This window comes from Quercus robur, chromosome 10 (assembly GCF_932294415.1).
Source record: "Quercus robur chromosome 10, dhQueRobu3.1, whole genome shotgun sequence".
Classification (NCBI taxonomy): Eukaryota; Viridiplantae; Streptophyta; class Magnoliopsida; order Fagales; family Fagaceae; genus Quercus; species Quercus robur.
The window spans coordinates 12,196,860-12,216,241 of record NC_065543.1 but is presented as its reverse complement, the minus strand read 5'-3'; the positions used below and the strand labels follow the sequence as shown (position 1 = coordinate 12,216,241).

General features: G+C 37.0%; 3 protein-coding genes across 9 annotated transcripts in view; all 3 read left to right on the top strand.

Annotated features, from left to right (window-relative positions):
* The first annotated feature begins 1,708 nt into the window (after window positions 1–1,708).
* On the top strand, window positions 1,709–4,198 carry LOC126702676 (uncharacterized). The gene is made up of 3 exons (XM_050401493.1): window positions 1,709–1,790; window positions 2,733–3,151; window positions 3,583–4,198. The coding sequence occupies exons 2-3, from the start codon at window positions 2,761–2,763 to the stop codon at window positions 4,080–4,082; spliced, it is 891 nt and encodes a 296-aa protein (XP_050257450.1). The 5' UTR covers window positions 1,709–1,790; window positions 2,733–2,760; the 3' UTR covers window positions 4,083–4,198.
* Window positions 4,199–4,755: 557 nt separating this feature from the next.
* The window catches only part of LOC126702673 (uncharacterized), a 30,094-nt gene continuing 15,467 nt past the window's right edge, over window positions 4,756–19,382 (top strand). Inside the window, exons 1-3 of one of the 7 annotated variants that reach the window (XM_050401488.1) lie at window positions 4,756–5,099; window positions 5,201–5,327; window positions 7,093–7,156. In XM_050401488.1, the coding sequence (XP_050257445.1) occupies window positions 7,133–7,156 (24 nt within the window). In that variant the 5' untranslated portion in view covers window positions 4,756–5,099; window positions 5,201–5,327; window positions 7,093–7,132. Of the gene's footprint in view, window positions 5,100–5,200; window positions 5,328–6,580; window positions 7,157–8,375; window positions 8,788–9,143; window positions 9,681–14,082; window positions 16,221–16,288; window positions 18,035–19,382 lie in introns of those variants that run through there. The other 6 variants (XM_050401487.1, XM_050401489.1, XM_050401484.1 and 3 more) reach the window with 6 other exon arrangements.
* LOC126702672 (pentatricopeptide repeat-containing protein At3g02650, mitochondrial-like) lies at window positions 11,670–13,950 on the top strand. Its single transcript, XM_050401482.1, has one exon. It carries the CDS (start codon window positions 11,828–11,830, stop codon window positions 13,601–13,603), a length of 1,776 nt encoding a protein of 591 aa, XP_050257439.1. The 5' UTR covers window positions 11,670–11,827; the 3' UTR covers window positions 13,604–13,950.

Sequence of the window (19,382 nt, the reverse complement as noted above, 5' to 3'; positions counted from 1 at the left end):
AATTGTGTTGAATGGTGTTTCCAGCTTCCCAAAACAGAGTCTAGAAGAGCAAAAGATTGACAGCATCCCCTGCCATTTTACCACAAACTTGATCAGTAAAATAGCTAGATGCAGGATGGCTTTTCGGCCAAATAATAAAATTAATATAACTGCTGTCTGGATCTCCGATCATGTGGTTGTATTGCCCGGCAGTCCAGGTACTTAAACCCTTTAAATTATTGATCCTACGAGGCCTGAGAAGTTAGGTGAATATTAGGGTCTTATTGACAGCATTAGGCTCAAAGGTTGCAATCAATTCAGCTTGATCCCACGGCCTGGTATCAAAATTTACAGCATTCGGATCCATGGATCAGCCCATGCACTAATTTGTAACCCACCACCCGCTCACTTTGAAACACATTCTTTTTTTTCAACCAACTCTTTGCTCAGCCAGGAGAAATTAGTGGGTTTTGTTCAAGTTGATAAAGACCTACCTCCAAATATCTGAATCCACAATTTATTTTGGCCCTCAGGCAGGGCCAAAATGGCCAAATGGCTATAAAATCCTAACTATATAGTTAGTTAACCCGGTTCCCAAACTTTATCATTGACTAGCATCTCGAGTCTTTAGAGAGATTGAGAAACCTTACCTGACATGAGGATGTGAAAATATGGAGGGTGAGTTTGATTTGAAGTTTGTAATGGGGTGAGTTTTGTATGAGAGTAAAAGAGAGAGACAGATAGTGAGAGAGGAAGCTGTTGCTGCTGAATGTGTATGAGAGTTGAGAAAGCCTACAATGAGTGAGAGAGCATGTGCAAAGGTTCTGCTAAATCCCGAGAGACCCAGACCAGACAAAACCAGCTGCAATTGTGAGACCCAGACATGACTAGACATGACTACATTTGAAAATCGAGTTTCTGAGACTCGGTTTCACTTTTAGCAAATCGAGTTTCTGAGACTCGGTTTCACTTTTAGCAAATCGAGTCTCTAAGACTCGAAATCCAAGTGGCCAAATTCCACGTGGCGTGTCCACGTGCAACTCGAGTCACGTGGACACGCCACGTGGAATTTGGCCACATCAGAATACAAAAACTGAGTCTCAAAGACTCGATTTTGAGGCTCAAAATCGAGTTTTTAAGACTCGAGATACTAGTAAATGATAATGTTTGGGAACCGGGTCTACTAACTATATGGTTAGGATTTTATGACCATTTGGCCATTTTGGCCCTCAAACAGCTCTCAAGTCAATTTTTCCACCAGCACTTTAATAAAAGCAACATCTTCTTAGCCCCAAAATCACCATTGGCTTTAGGAATAGGAGTACAAATATTTAAATCTGCAAAGCACAGAGACTACAACTTTACTTAGAGGAAAACAAAGAATCAAGTTTGCTAGTAATTGATTTGGCAAGAATATAGGAAAACATAATATATGAAGGAATGGAAGTACCAACAAACCTGATTATGACAGTCATTATTATCCAAAAATGAATTCAAGGTGCTTAATTCACTAATCCAACTCCTTTGATATTGGCAACCCAAATTTTGCAATTGTAATTCTATTATGAGTAGCTGAAATTGATTTCTATAATGCAAGACTGATCTAAGTTCTTATTACTGGAAATAGGCATTACAGGCAGCATAGCAATTTCAAAGGAATTCAGTTTCAGAATGTGTGGAAGTTGTTGAAACTTTCAATATCTCAATATTATTATTACACGTAACCTTTTAGATACACACACCTTTTCTACATCTCGTTCTCTTCTAGATATTGGAGGACATCAGCCACAACAAACAGACCATCAAACAAGGTACGTACTATAAACATAGGTTTTTTTTTTGTCCCTCCCGCGCTTCTTTTTAACAAAATCGTTATGCTTTTTCACCGCACTTCTTTTTGTCCCTCCCGCACTTCTTTTTCTTCTTGAATTTGTGGTTGTCGCATGGTGGATCTTTATTACAAAAATTTTGAAACATCTAAGAAATCAAGAGCTTGTTTAGTCAATTTTTAGCCTCAGAAAACAGTGGCCCAAGAACTCTTTAAAATGTAACCATCATTAGAAAAATTTATCTGGGTTGTTGTGGTTTTGGTTTATTTATTTATTTTTGATGGATTTGCACTAGATTCGTGAGAGTAATTAGAATGGGCAGTATATAAAACTAATTTTATTCTTATTGTGTTTTTAGCAAACATGCTTGATATTAATGGGTAGTAGGTTGCTTTGTGTAGTACCCAGAACCCTGTAAGCTATATTTAATATGGGCAGTGTTACACACATCAACTTGCACACATGTCCATACACACAGGTACAAAAACAACTGAAATCATGAGTTGAAAACTCAATTTCAAGTTGGAAATAAAGTGTTTTCATCTCACGTGTGCAATAGGTTTTACCAATTTAATAATGCCACAGACACAACAAATTTTACAACTTTTTTCATAACTTGTTGAGATGGCAGATTGTGATTGCATCACTTTCACATGGGGCCACCATTGACATTACTTTTAATCTTTTATTGTACACTAAGTTGCCACATCAGTTATTTCATTAGAGTTATTGATGCTTTGAAGGTGGAATTTGAATTCGGTTTTACTAGTGCAATTTTGCAATTGTGTTTAACATTCTTTACTATTTACCATCATGTGTATACTAGTGGCTTGGGAGGTGGGGTTTGTGGTCCAAGAAAAAGCCACAACTCACAATTCTGTTGGTGATGTTATTTAGTTATCTGAAAACTATCTTTCTCTGCAGTTTGAGAACCACAGTAAGTTGAAGGAATATGTCAAAGCTGATGCTTGCTTGCTGCAAGCTATACATATCTGAAAGTCGGAACAGGGCTGCATTGGAATCAATTGAAAGAGCAGCTAAGCTATTCCCAGAAGCTGCTATCATCAATAAGTTTGAAGATGAGACTTACAATAGAGTTGGTTACACCCTTGTCTCCAAATTAGCTCCAAAGCCATCTAGCAACTCATGTCACTTGAAAAGTGCTGTGCTTGCCATGGTTAAGGCAGCTTTTGAGACAATTGACCTTGAGTTGCATTGTGGAAGTCATCCTCGACTTGGAGTTGTCGACCATATATGCTTTCATCCCCTAGCACTGACTTCGTTGGACCAAATGGCTGAAATTGCAAAGTCTTCAGCAGCTGATATTGGCTCTAGTATGCAAGGTTTGTGCCCTTAACCTTGGGATTGCATCAAACTGTAGCTAGTAGTAAACTACTAAATGATTTTGTAAATCATTGGTGAGGGTGATGGTCCTCATTGTTCCTTTGTTCTCTATTTTGTTACTTTTGACTATGGGGAATCAATTCAAGATGCCTAGTCCACTAATCATACTCCTTTGAGCTTGGCAATTTAAATTTTGCATTGTCATTCTATTATGAGTAGCTGAAATTGATTTCTTGAATGCAAGACTGACCTAAGTTCTTACTAGAAATAGGCATTACAGCACAAGCTGCATAGCGATTTCTAAGGACTTCAGTTTCAAAATGTGTTTCTTATGTGATAGTAACATAGTATCAATGTATATTCTTTACATTCTTTTTTTCCCTGAATTTGTAATGTTTTCTTTGCTAATTAGAATTTGTATAGCCTGCAGTCCCTACTTTTCTATATGGAGCTGCCAATGAGGATGGGAGGACGCTTGATACAATTAGAAGAGAGCTGGGTTATTTCAAGCCTAACTCAAGTGGAACTCAATGGATTGGGGGTCCGAAACCAGAGTTCCTGCCACTGAAGCCAGATGAGGGTCCTGCTCAAGTGACTCAAGAAAAAGGTGTTGTAGTAATTGGAGCAACCCGGTGGGTTGATAACTACAATATTCCCATCTTCTCTACTGATATTTCTGTTGTTCGGAGAATTGCAAAACAAGTAAGTGGGAGAGGAGGTGGACTTCCTTCAGTACAAGCCATGGCACTAGCACATGGTGAAGATGTTACTGAGGTAGCTTGTAATTTGCTGGAACCAAGTAAAGTTGGAGGAGATAGAGTTCAGCAAGAAGTTGAGAGACTTGCAAGGGAAGAGAATATTGCTGTGGGGAAGGGATATTTCACTGATCTTTCACAGGAAGAAATAGTTGACAGATATTTAAAGTTTTAGGCAAAAATAAAACATTTTGTGTGTAAAATTTTATTAAAGGATTTATAATGAAAGGTGATACTCTTGTCTTGGATGATTTTTTATACTAATCAAGTGATATCTCTAATTGTCCATTAGTCCTATGTGCTCACTATTTTGCGGTTTTTGTCCATATTTCACGACCTTAAAAGTGGATGGTGTTGGAATTTACATTTGAAAGACTGCAAAAAAAGATTAAGCTGTTCTCTAGAGGTATTACATAAGAGCAATGCTGGGGAAATAACCTTTTTCATAACTTGCTAAGGTAGAAAGCTGTGTTTGATGCATCAGTTTTACATAAACCGACCTGGGCCACCACTAGCAATATTTTTACTACGCACCACTACACAATCACATGTTATTTTTGCAATTGTGAAAAGTTTTGTGTCACTAGACTTATTAACCGGATCCCAATGGTTTCATCTCTGATCCTATATTTTTACTCCTAAATCATTGCCCTTCACTTGTCCTACTTGTGCCTTCAAAGATGATTTTATTAAGATGAGAGCCAGAGAGATGTCTTTTGGTAACAAAGGACTTTTTCAAGGACTCTCAGAAAAAAAATCTGTTACTATGAACAAACAAGGTGCCATGTTTTGACCAATTCAAATTTTAACTATGACTGAGGTGCTTCTAGTCAAATATATTCTGTACTGAAGCCTGATCCCAGATTCATGAGTGTGGCGAAGAATTTTAAGTGATTAAAACCTTGACTTGAAAGTTTTGGTTGGCAGTTGGGACTAGAAGTAGTACTTATTGATGTTTTAGTCACTCCCTTGGTCCTATCAAAGAAAACGGTTTTTGGACTCAAGCCTGATCCCAGATTCATGAGTGTGGCGAAGAATTTTAAGTGATTAAAACCTTGACTTGAAAGTTCTGGTTGGCAGTTGGGACTAGAAGTAGTACTTATTGATGTTTTAGACACTCCCTTGGTCCTATCAAAGAAAACGGTTTTTGACTCAAGTCAGCCTTGGCTATACCCTTGTCAATATTATAGAGGTAGATGAACAATAAATCCTCCTCCTGAAATTGAAATGCCTAGTTGATTAGAGTTTAATTACTTTGGAATCCTGGGTATTCTAACAAAACTGTTTTTGCAGATTCACTTGCATAGCAGTAGTTTAGGAGACAGGAGGCTAGTGGAATTTCTATTTTCTGGATGCACAAGAGACACCACTGAGAACAAGCTAACATGAAAAAAATTTCAACCGTACACTTTGGCTCAAGGTTTGGCATCAGCCCCTTCATCTATATATATATATTCAGCAGTTAATAGTTATAAGATTAGGATATTCTCCTCAGAGATTTCTTATGTTTCTCAGTTGAAATTTCTTTGTTAATCATTTACAGGTCCTTTCTCAGAAGATCACTTGTGTCTTTTATTCCTACTTCGATATTTTGTTGTTCTTCTTTGGACTTAACTATTAAGTGCCATCTCTGTTCTTATTTTTGAAGTTTCATCTTCTAGTTCAGACCTCATCCAACTGAACAGTGAACCTTATCCCAAACTAAAATTGGATTGACTACACAAATTCCCTTTTTGTCTCTTTTTCCAGTTGGCATTTAATATCTATTTTGTCCTTCATCAGTGGATGATAATACTTATGAAATGTAGGTGAGAATGACTCATAGAAATGTTAGTTGAAGATAGATAAACTCACGTGAAAGCCCCCACAGATATTTTGCAAGGGGTCCATAGATATTATGAGAACCAAATAATTTGGCCTTGTACTGAATCTGCATCTCACCTTTGCCTTTTCATTAAAAAATTTGCAGTTTAAATTGGTGAACCTTGTTTTTTATTGTAATTAATACTGCAGTATTAAAGTTTTTTAGTTCTGTACCTCAACTGGCTGGCTAATATGAGACCATTAGTTACCTTGTTATATAGGACAGTGATTTTAATTAAAAAATTAACAACTTCTTCACAAAAGAAGAAATAAAGTATTATTTCTAATGACTTACTACTTTGTTTCTATTAATCAATAATATCTAGTTATTATAACCATGGCCATTGCACCATCCAGAGTCTCCAGACGACCATCGTAGCTCCATTTATATAATCACCATGTTCTGCACGAGTATTACTAAGTATGCAGTATGCAGGATGCACCAGTATATCTGACATAGACGTTTTCTTGTCTGACAATATGATATATGAGCATATTTCTTATGTTTTTCAAAAGGTTAATTAATTATCAAACACAACTTATACGAATATGTGAATATGATCATTGTTGCTTTCGTGTTCTGGGTTTTCAATTTTCACATGCTTACCTACATTATTGGATAAAGAACTTCACAATAGACTTCCAAATTCTTAAACTGTAAAGAGTCCAATACAGTGGGTTTCTCTTTATTTATAACCTTGATTCTGTGGGTTGTATAATGTCTTTTTGTCAAATGCTTTCTTGAAAGTGAAAATATGACTAACAAAGCTTGCTTCCACATTTGTGTAGAGTACCATAAAATTCTAAACATAACAATTTAAACCTTTTGGTGGTTGCAGTTAGCTTAATTAATAAAGTTCTTTGTCGTTAAATAAGAGACTTAAATTCAAATCCTACTTATTACACCTAAAAGAAACCAATTGGTATCGTGACTTGATAGTAAAAAACAATCATCATTAAGCAAAGACCATAAATTTTTAATCCTATCATGTCTTTAAAAAAAAGAAAAAAGAAGCCATTTGGACTTATTATCTCCTCCTATTATACACAAGCACATACATGGGACCAGCAATGCGTGTGGTGTTGATTGAAGGAGAGCATGGTTGTTGATGCCGATTAGTAGAAGCATGTGATTCACGTTTCCAGCAAAAGTGCCTCTCCTTGTTATAATTGAGCACTGACACGTCAAGCACTGTGAACATTGGCTTATATGGTTTTTGTATCAATACTGACTCACACAAGAATATTTATTACCGCAATGGCTTTTATATGCGTCTCAGATTCACAGCACCTACTCATTCAGTTCTTGTGATACAAAGTAGGTGGTAGCTAAAAGGGTTAAGCAAAGCAGTGAGGCAAGGAATGGATTTCAACCCAAGTTGCAAGGTAAGGACTCTTCTTTTTCTTCTTCTTTGTCTAGGTGCTAGTTAACTACAAGGTCCCTTCAAAGTTTCTTCTTTCTTCTTCTTCTTTGTCTAGGTGCTACATCACTAAAGTTAAAATATTTTTGTACATTTTGACCAACCATTCCCCCAACCCCCCCCCCCCCCCCCCCCCCCCCCCCCCCCCTCAAATCATGTTAAAAGTTAAGTAGGGGAGGGAAGAGAAGTGATCTAATTTGGAGCTTTGGCCAATGTTGTCCCTACCTTATACAACCTTGGATTTAATTTACAGTTTGGGTGCAGTTTGGAAAATTACTTTTTGTTATGATTTTATATGTGATTTCTCCCCGAAAATAAACCCAACTAACTTTTTCAGTCAGGTGATGTACTCTTTGATTTGCCCCTCCTAAAAAACCCCAACCAACTTTCTTGAAGTGTTATAATTTGGGCCCACTCATCCTTTAAATTCATAAATGTAAGCCCTAAGCTCCTAAGCACTAACTCAAATTAACATTCTAAGCACACTCATCCTTTGATTAAGTTTTATGCATTACATGATAATAAGTCCATCAGTGTAGTTCCTACATCGTTATACGGTATCTAATAATATAATCAAGCTTTTGTACCATGTGATCGCTATCTTCAATTATTTAACTATTACATACAAATATTATATGAGCAAATTTCAATTATCAGTAATAAGACAAGATTTCTGATGTGGTAGCTAAAGATTGGAAGCTATTACCAATGCAATCAAGACCAAGGAGGGGAAAAAAATAGACAACTAATAAACCATCTCCTATTCTGGGAAGAGAATAGCCGTACACTTGTTCACTAACTAGTCCTAGTGGAAGCTAGATAACATGTGAGGCACATACTATCTAACTTGACTTTGAATTAATAATTATCTTATGCATTGGATATATATATATATATATCTTCTCTCTCATAATGTGTAAACTATACAATTGTGTGGAACCAACATACAATGAGAAAGATTGCATATATATCTAATACATGAGACACTTTATGGCTTTGTAGGGTGCCTAAGACTAGAATTATGAGGAAAAGTATTTAAAGCAAATAATTATCACGTATGATACAAAGGATTTTATCATTACCTAAAGATTCATATATCATAGTAACAAAAAGAGTTTATTAAATAAAGTACTGTTTTTCCAAACTGAATTGCTTTACTTAAATGTTGGCTTCTCTTGCAAAAGGACAAGAAGAAAACAATAGACCAATCTGTGTTACTGTGCTGCAAGCTATTTATCTCTGAATCACGTAACCATGCTGCCCTTGATGCTATTGAACAAGCCGCAAGGTTTAACCCAGAAACTGTCATCGTGAACAAATTTGAGGACCGAGCGTATAATAGGGTTCGGTACACTCTTGTATCATATGTTGTTCAAGATACCACAAGGAGTGCCATTTATAGTCCATTGCAACAAGCTATCCTAGCCATGGTTGAAGCTGCATTTGGAGCCATTAACCTTGAGTTGCACACTGGGACTCACCCCCGGCTCGGTGTTGTAGATGACATTCTCTTCCATCCACTGGCTCAGGCATCACTAGATGAAGCAGCTTGGCTTGCAAAATCAGTGGCACCAGACATTGCCAATCGATTCCAAGGTCAGTTGAACCCTTCTAAAGTGTCCATTTGTTGTCAAATTAGTAGAAAAATATTGGAGTAACATCCCTTTCACCTAAGTCTACCACAGACATCACTTTTTAATCACCAATCATAAAAGTTGTCTAGACTCAATAGCAGAAAATTGTAGTTTAACTTGAACCATAAGTCTAAAAAGACAACATTTTTTATAATTATTGAAATTACGTTGCTAGGTGAAATGATGTTCTTTCAATCACAAAAGGCTATATCAACCATTGAGAACAGAGTTCTGCAAAATAGTCCCTAAAACTACTCTTTACTTGAAATGTATTTGCACTAGTCAGTTCGATGATTACATTTTCTTTCTCTGTTGCAGTGCCAGTGTTTCTTTATGCTGCAGCACACCCAACAGGCAAGGCTCTAGACACCATTAGGCGTGAACTTGGATATTACCGGCCTAACTTTATGGGCAACCAATGGGCAGGATGGACCATGCCCGATATGCTTTTGGAGAAGCCCGATGAAGGTCCGTCCGAGGTGTCTCGAGCAAGAGGCATCACAATGATTGGAGCACGTCCATGGGTTGCATTGTACAACATACCCATCTTGTCCACAGATTTCTCAGTGGCTCGAAGAATTGCAAGGATGGTGAGTGCTCGAGGAGGTGGGCTTCCCACGGTGCAGACATTAGGCTTGGTTCATGGAGAGGATTCAACCGAGATTGCCTGCATGCTCTTGGAGCCAAATCAAATTGGTGCAGATAGGGTCCAGAACCAGGTTGAGATGCTAGCAGCTGAAGAAGGGGTGGAAGTGGAGAAGGGCTATTTTACTGATTTTTCACCAGAGATGATTATTGAAAAATACATGAATTTAACCTCTGCTCAAAGAGACTAATCAAAGAGTATTGAACACAGCTTAGTCATATCTACAAAGTTTCAATTTGCCAAAATGTCCTAAAAAACATTGCTACGGAAACCACCAGCTTCATTAATATACTATTTGCCACCAAAATGGTAAAAATGGAGAAAATCTGAAATAAAAGTCGGATTTCCAAAACTTAGAGGCGTGCACTTCATGACTTTGCTGTAAAGTGGATCATGTTCTTTTTCTTTGGTAAGTTGATTACGTTTAAAACTTGAATGTTTAATGTTTGATAAGTAACAGTAATTCATTAAAACTTGTATTCAGGATGTCAACACAAAAACAATGAAAGACAACAAAGAAACAGAGAAAAAAAAAGGAGGCTGAGAGCTTATCAGCTAACAAGTAACTCCATAAAAGACTTCATACAGAAAGTGTTGGAGTTGAAAAACAACTCATAAAGGTCTTCAAAAGAAAGGAACTTAAGATTCAACAAAAAGTACGACAATTAATTAAATATTATGAAAACAAAAATCCACCAGTTTACACCAGCCATATAATCTATGAATACACCAATGTACAGTTGGGGTTGCTTTACCATTGTCATGAACACAGCTTTTTCAAAAAAAAAAAAATCTTTGAAAAGCCACATGCCAAGCAGCCCCTGATCCTCTCAGCACCAGGACCTGGACTAAACACAGTATAAATGTTGCACAAAGAGCACGGTCCTTCATGCAACAGATGCAAAACGGTTTTAGCCACCTAGAGCTAGAAGCTCTTTATCAACATTGTCTAGGAAAGGATCGTCTTTTTTGCAACTTCTAAGCAAATGGGACTTTGTTTTTAACCATTTTGTCAAGGTCCTTCATCGATGACGAGAATGGATGCTGCCCTGGATGATTGTTCCAAGTAATATATAGTGGAGCATGACTACTTGCCAATGGTGGCTCTAGGAATTTTTTTCAGGGTATTTCTTAGGAAATATAAATTATACAATCTTATTTCTTTTTAACCTTTAGGTAATTAGGCTTGATTCAATGTTATTAATTCTATTCCGTTTCTGGCCGTAACGGCGGATAATACCGTGTCGATAAACAAACCGGAACAGTAACCCACCCTGTTCTACTTCAAAAAAAATTTCGGGTCATTCCGGTCTATTTTGGGTGTTTTGGTAAACAGTGACAGTTCTAAAAATATTTTTCAAGGTAATCCTTCAAGAAGCATAAATTACACAATATAGCACACATCCCACAGTTTAATTTGCTTTGCACAATGTAAAGACTGAAAATATGCATCATCCACTCGGCTCAATCCATTGCAAAATTGCTTAACAAAGTTTTTTTTTTTTTTTTTTTTGTCTCTTATAATGTGTATTCACTTACTTTTAAGGTACCACAGACCACTACCCTAATTCAATGCCACGGTCTCATCCACCCCGCACTAAGAGACAAGAGCCGATCAACAATTTCAATATAATTACATATTTTTATATTTACATACACTTACATAAAAAGACAAAAGCTAAGCAATTTATGTCTTGCTCCATTATAAGAAAAAAAAATTAAACAAAAAAAAAAAAAAAAACTCAGTCTTTTCCTAGCATAAACATATTATACAAACAAACAAACCATTAAAACTGAAAGTAAAGAATATTACACATGTCAATCACTCACACAAACAACGCGAAAAAATACAAATAAAAACAAAAACCCACATCACAGAGCAAAAGAGAAAAACTTTACTTCAAAAGCAGCCTATATAAAAGCCAAATCCCAACTCTCAAAACCATCTCTCTTTCTCTCAAGAGAAAAACAAAATGGAATTACAGGGAACACTGTATGTACGTAAGTGCTGTGCCTGTGCAAGAGAGAGAGAGAAATTTTTTATTTTGCATAATAAAGGTAAAGCGTGTTGAGTGGCGGGACTTTGAGAATTTTCAAGGGCATTTTTGTACTTTTGATTTAAATGAGCTAGTTTACTGATCTGTCATTTTTTATACAGGTGTCGAATTTTTATTGGAGCATGTAACACCAACTGGTTGCTGATCTGGTATTCCGTGATACACTTCCACAGAAATGACAGTAGGGTAAAGTCAAGCGTAAACACTGATACAATCCGAAACACAACACAACCCTTCACAACACTTCAACACGACAAGAGTAAACACATTTCTTAGAGGGAGAGAGAGAGAGAGAGAGGATGTGGAGGTCGGTGGTGGTGGCAAGAGGTGCTGTGTCGTCCAGACAAGGTGGAGCAGTATGGAGGAGGTTCTATGCAACTCAAAACCCGAAACACAAGGTACCTGCTTCTTCATCTTCTATAACTCGAACTCAAACACAAACTGAGTCTCAATTTCCTGTTTTCTCAACAATTTGGGGTTTTCCCAAAAGATCATTTATTTGCCAAAACCCCAGGTTCTATTCTGAGGACTCCTCAGTGGGTTTTGTTGAAAATGGTGATACCCAGTTGGAGAATTCTGAGATTCATGGGGTTTCTGAGCAAGGGTTAGTTGGTATTGATGAAAATAGGGATACCCAGTTGGATAGTTTTGTCCCTGGGGATGGGGATGAGATTTTTGGGTTCTCAGACCAATCTGGGGAGGAAAATGGGGATGAAGAGGAGGAGGTTTATGTGATTAATGTGGAGCAGTTGGAGAATGTGTTGTCTTTATTGCAGAGTAGTGTTGATGGGTCTTTAGAGTCAGCTCTTGATGACATGGGTTTGACTCTACATGAGGAGTTTGTGGTGAAAGTTCTGGAAACCCCACTTGTTTTGGGTGAGAATTTGATTAGGTTTTTCAAGTGGGGTTTAAAGAAGAAATCTGAGTTTAAGGTGACTACCTGTGTGGTGGATGCGCTTGTGCGGGCAATTTCTCGTGAACTTAAGAAGAAAGATGCATATGCTTTGTGGGATTTGATTAAGGAGATAGGTGAGAAAGAAAATGGTGTGTTGAATGTGGAGATTCTCAATCAGTTGATAGCTTTGTTATCGAAATTGGGAAAAGGGAAGGCAAGTTGGGAGGTATTTAACAAGTTTGGGGATTTTGGGTGTGTCCCAAATGTTGATACCTATTATTTCACAATTGAAGCACTATCTAGGCGATCAATGTATGACTGGGCTTGGTCTGTTTGTGAAAAGATGCTTGATGAGGGAAGTTTGCCTGAGAATGAGAAAGTGGGTAAGATCATATCTTGGCTTTGTAAGGGGAGGAAGGCTAAGGATGCCCATTCGGTATATTTATTTGCAAAGGAGAAGAACCAAATTACTCCTCGATCTTCTGTTAATTTTTTGATCAGTTCACTCTGTAGGGAGGATGAAACTGTGAAATTGGCTTTGGAGATGTTGGATGATTTTTCAGGAGAAGCACGGAAATATGCAATTAAGCCGTTTTCTACTGTCATTCATGGTTTGTGTAGGATGAAAAATGTCGATGGGGCAAAACAGTTGCTTTCTAAGATGATCACAGAGGGTCCGCCCCCTGGAAATGCAGTTTTCAATTCAGTTATCAGTGGATATTCCAAGGCTGGGGATCTGGGAGAAGCTATACAGATTAAGAAGCTGATGGAGAGTAGGGGATTGAAACCGGATGTGTACACTTATACTGTCATCATGAGTGGTTACACAAATGGTGGTCAGATGGAGGAGGCTTGTAAACTCTTGTCAGAAGCTAAAAAGAAGCATTCTAAACTGACCCCTGTGACTTACCATACACTCATTCGTGGGTATTCTAAACTTGAAGAGTTTGACAAGGCTTTGAAGTTGTTGGCTGAGATGAAGGATTTTGGCGTTCAACCTAATGTTGATGAGTACAATAAGTTGATCCAATCTCTTTGTCTAAAGGCTTTAGATTGGGAAACAGCAGAGAAGCTGCTAGAGGAAATGAAAGAGAAAGGATTGCACCTCAATGGAATCACAAAGGGTCTCATAAGAGCAGTCAAGGAGATGGAAGAGGAGGAGCTAGTGCTGGGTTCATAAGTGTGGAGGGCCGGGGGCCTAAATTGTTTAGCTGGTTGTAGGAAGTAGATGTGATACAAAGACACCGATGGGCCAGTTTTGTAGACTTCACACCCCCCCTTTTCAATGACATAAAGAGTGAAGCCTTGTGTATGACTTCTTTGAAGGATTGCATTATATATTCCTTCACATCAGTCAGATTGACAGAGAAGCTTCATTTATTTTTCTTTCTCTATTATTTCGTGTCAGTTTTTCACTTACATTCTGTTAAGCAGCCGTCTTATCCAAGTGAGGGATATGCATTCTACAGACTGTAGAAACAATGGTTTTGGTTGCAGCAATGCAAATGTCAAGTTTTGTTTAATTTATCATGTGATCTTGTTTTTTGTTACTAGGATATCTTGACTTGCTTAAATTTAATTAGTTCATTCAACATTCCTCTACTTGACCTTTACATGCACTTCTTTTTACCTTATTTATTTATTTTATTATTACTATAAAATTTTAACCTGTTTTATCTTGAGATGTTTGTTCATCCTTTAGACATTTCATGTTTCACCATCTATTACCTTTTTTGTTTTTATTGCTTTTCTATTGGATTTGGAAGGTCCATACACATTGTTAGATGGTATTTGTATTATTCAGGGAGGGCAGAGCAAACTCTTGAAAATGAGTTATGCGGATTACTAATGTTAAAAAATTGTGTATTTGGAAAGAGGAAAAGAAAAGAAAAAACTAAAGATAACAGTGTGACATGAACGTGGGAACACCATGACATAAATGTGGTGCCGCCACTGCTACTTGCGGTGTTGTGGAATTCTGGACTGTTGCAAATAACAGTGTGAAAATAACCCCCTGGAGAGTTGAATTTTGTGTATTAGATAAATGATCGTTGTGGGAGGTTATCCCATCCCTATACACGGTGCTCAACATATGGCTGGGTTAGCATTAGCCATGTTGAACCTGTGTACAAGAAAAGCAAAGAAGCTTTTGAAACAAATTAAACTCACAGATCATCTCATTCAAAATATTCATTCCAATTATAAACCAGATTAATACGCCAAATTTTAATCAGAAAGCTGTTAGATTTAGTGCAACAAATATTGTATTAACTAGCTAGAGGGAAACTATAAGCATGGGAACCAACTAGTAAGGAGATTCCACATAGCAAATGGAAAATAAAGTTTTCCTATTTTAATCAATTCCCAACCACTGAGACTACAACCAAATGACATGCCTAAATCTGCTGCTATCTCATGGATTATTTATTTATTTACTAATTAGACCTCATGCAACTCCAAATCCACATACTTTTCTATTCTGGATCTTGTGGCAAGTGAGCCTCCCACTTGAAGTTTTGTACCAGCAACTTTGATGAACTGAATTGCAGCAACTTCACTCCAATCACTGGCTTTTTAGAACTTAATTTGGATCTCCGGTTGATGTTTCAAGAGAGGTGGAAAAACTTGATGGATTGAGCTGGAATCGAGGTAAGGTTAAGATTCCAGAAACCTTGGATCTTTTCAAGCTTCAACCTTGGCTTGTTTTGAACTTGTCTTCAAAACACACTCGAGACACTCAAGATTTCTAAATTGATTATACAAGATCGCAGTTTGCCAACCTAGTCCTATGGACCCAATAGAACCAAATAATTAGGCCTTCGTACTAAATCTGCATCTCACCTTTGCCTTTTCATTAAAAATTTTGCAGTTTAGATTGGTAGATCTTGTTTTGTATTGTAATTACTACTGAATTACTAATAAAAAAATTACTATTGGACCCCAAGGGGTTAAGTGGTTCTAAAGGCCTCATGATATCCATGAGATCTTGAAGCCTCTTGCCAACATCTTAGGCCCACCCCCAAAGGATTTCATGTGGTGGGTTAGAGTTAGCTTAACTAACTTAGTGTGTGTGTGGGATGACGGATTGCATGGTAGTAATTTAACCCATGTGGTGAGTTGGAGTTAGCTTAACTAACCTAGTGTGTGTGGAATGACGGACTGCATAGTAATAATTTAATCCATGCGGTGGGTTGGAGTTAGTAAACTATTAAAGTTTATTGTTGCTAATAAGAGATTTAGATTCAAATCATGCCTAAAAAAATAATAATAATAAAATAAAAAACTAATTAGTGTCATAATCTCATGCCAAAGAGTAATCACCACGAAATGAACACCATGCTATATCTTTCCTAAACCTATCATATGTATAAAATATATATATATATATATATATATGTACCCTTTGGACTAACATTTCCTACTATACATATAAGCACATACAAGGGACTATCATTGGTTGACAGGGTCATCTTCTAGTAATTTAGACAGTGTGTATGGTGTTGATTGAAGGAGACCATGGTCGGTGATGCTGCTTAGTAGCTCCATGTGATTTATGGTTCCAGCAAACGTGCCTCTCCTTATTATGATTGAGCACTGACACGTCAAGCAATGAAACATTGGCTTAAATGGGTGTTTATATCAATGCTGACTCACAACCTCAGTGCCTTTTATGTGCATCTCAGGCTCACAGCACCTGCCCATTCAGTTCCTGTGATACAAAGTCGGTGGTAGCAAAAAAAAAAAAGGGGTTAAGCAGATCAGTGGGGCAAGGAATGGATTTCAACCCAAGTTGCAAGGTAAGCACTCTTCCTCTTTTTTTTTTTTTTTTTTCTGCTTTGTCTAGGTGCTAGATCACTACAAGGGTCCTTCAAAGTTAAAATATTAATTTATACATTTTCATCAACCTTAGTTATTTTCCTTAAAATCATGGTAAAAATCAAACAGGGGATGGAAGAGAAGTGATCTAATTTGGAGCTTTGGCCAATTTAGTCCATACCCCATTCAAACTTGCATTTAATATACAGTTTGAGTGCAGATAAGAAAATTAGTTTTCTGATTATTTTTTATATGTGATTTGCCACCATTAAATTTTTTTTTCTTTTTTTTTAAATCTCAACCAAAATTTTCTATTGATATATTATAATTTGGGTTCACTTATCCTTTTTTGGCTAACTAAAGATGAGTGGACAAAACTCATAAATGTCACCCCTAAGCACTACTTCAAAGTAACATATTCTAAGCGCACTCATCCTTTGATTAAGTTTTATGCATTACATGATAATAAGTCCATCAATGCAGTAGTTCCTACCTCGTTATCCAGTATCTATTTAAATTGTCAAGCTTTATTCTATGCCTATCTTCATTATTTAACTCTTACAATATTATATGTGCAAATTTCAATTCCCTGTAATAAGATAGAGAACTGAGCTGGTAGCTGAGGATTTGAAGCAACTAACAAAGGCAAGCAAAAAAAAAAAAAAAAAAACAAAGCAACAACTAACGAGCCCTCTCTAACAGGAAGAAAACAGCCGTACACTTGAAGAGTGAAGTCTATCTAGATAGATGAACTTGGCTTTGAAGAGTGCAGTCTATCTAGATAGATGAACTTGGCTTTGAAGAGTGCCTAAAGACCATACATAACTTCTAATCAATGATGACGAAAAAAAAAAGGATTGGCACTTAATAATGAAAAGTGGTTAAGATATTTTATTACTTTGTCCTACAATACAATGTTGGCCTTGACTCTTGAAATAAGGCTTTAAATCTGTGCAAGCAAAAATAACTATAGAATGCCAACTAACTCGCCTCAACTAGCATCTCCTCTCCTTATAAGTATTAGGTGAAGGGTGTGGTCGTGGGTTCAAGACCCACGGGGTGCGTGCATAACTCACCGGTTAAAAAAATCAATTCTAAATTTGTATGTGCTTAGTGTCATATATTTTATTTATAGTCAAATCTAAATCTAGATAAAAGAAGGATACGATAGATTGACAATTAGACTAGAATTTAGTCATTCCATTGTTAAGAATTAACATATAATAATCACATTCACATATGGTCTAAAGGACAATGAAATAGCCCCTCTTTTTTTGGTTGAAGGCAAATAGCCCTCATTTTATCTTAAGTAAAGATTCATTTATCATAGTAACAAAAAGAGGCTGAATTATTTCACTTGAATGTTGGATTCTCTTGCAAAAGGATAAGAAGAAAACCATAGACCAATCTATGCTAATGTGCTGCAAGCTCTTTATCTCTAAATCACGTAACCATGCTGCTCTTGATGCTATTGAACAAGCTGCAAGGCTTAACCCAGAAATTGTCATCATAAACAATTTTGAGGACCAAGCATATAATAGGGTTCAGCACACTCTTGTATCATATATTGTGCAAGATATCACAGGGAGTGCCATTTATAGTCCATTGCAACAAGATGTCCTAGCCATGGTTGAGGCTGCATTTGGAGCCATTAACCTTGAGTTGCACTCTGGGACTCACCGCTGGCTTGGTGTTGTGGACGACATTCTTTTCCATAAATTGGCTCAAGCATCACTGGATGAAGCAGCTTGGCTTGCAAAGGCAGTGGCAGCAGACATTGCAAATCGATTCCAAGGTCAGTTGAACCCTTCTAAAGCATCCTCCATTTGTTGCCAAGTTAAGTAGAAAAATAAACAATTGTTGACATGGCCTATTGTGATTGAAGTAACATCACTTTTACCTAGATATACCAAGGATAACAGAGTATGTCAAGAGTTATGAAAAAATTTGTTTCCTTAGACTTAATGACAGAAAAATGTAGTTTTACTTGAACAGTAAGTCTAATGACAACTTGTTCATAGTTATTGACATAACATATTATTAATACATAATAAAATGGTGTCAATAGTAGAGCCAAGTAAAAGTGATGTTCTTTAATCACAACAGGCTATATCAGCAATTGTGAAAAGAGTTCTAGAAAATAGTCCCTAAAACTACTCTTACTTGAAATGTATTTGCACTAGTCATTTTGATGACAACAATTTCTTTTTCTGTTGCAGTGCCAGTGTTTTTGCATGCTGGAGCACATCCAACAGGCAAGGCTCTAGACACCATTAGGCGTGAGCTTGGATATTACCAGCCTAACTTTATGGGCAGGATGGACCATGCCTGATATGCTTTTGGAGAAGCCCGATGAAGGTCCATCCGATTTGTCTCGAGCAAGAAGCATCACAATGATTGGGGCACGTCCATGGATTGCATTGTACAACATACCCATCTTGTCAACAGATTTCTCAGTGGCTTGAAGAATTGCAAGGATGGTGAGTGCTCGAGGAGGTGGGCTGCCCACAGTGCAGACATTAGGCTTGGTTCATGGAGAGGATTCAACTGAGATTGCCTGCATTCTCTTCGAGCCAAATCAAATTGGTGTAGATAGGGTCCAGAACCAGGTTGAGATGCTAGCAGCTGAAGAAGGGGTGGAAGTGGAGAAGAGCTATTTTATTGATTTTTCACCAGAGATGATTATTGAAAACTACATGAATTTAACCTCTGCTCAAAGAGACTAATCAAAGACTATCAAACAACTGGTCATATCTATCAAGTTTCAATTTGCCAAAATGTCCTAATAAACATTGTAGGAGAAACCACCAGCTTAATCAATATACTATTTGACAACCAAAAGGTTTAAAAAAAAAAATGGGAGGAGAAAACCCAATATAAAAGTAGGATTTTTTAAAGCTTAGATTCATGCACTTCATGACTTTACTGTAAAGTGGATCATGTTCATTTCTTTGGTAAGTTGATCGTGTTTATAACTTGAATGTATAATTAAAATATTAAGAAAACAGAGTTCCACCAGTTTACATTAGCCATATAATATATTAATACACCAATGTACAGTTAGTATTATATGACTCTTACCCTTGTCATTAATACTGCTTTTTCAACGAAAACTTAAAAAAAAAAACCACATGTCAAGAAGC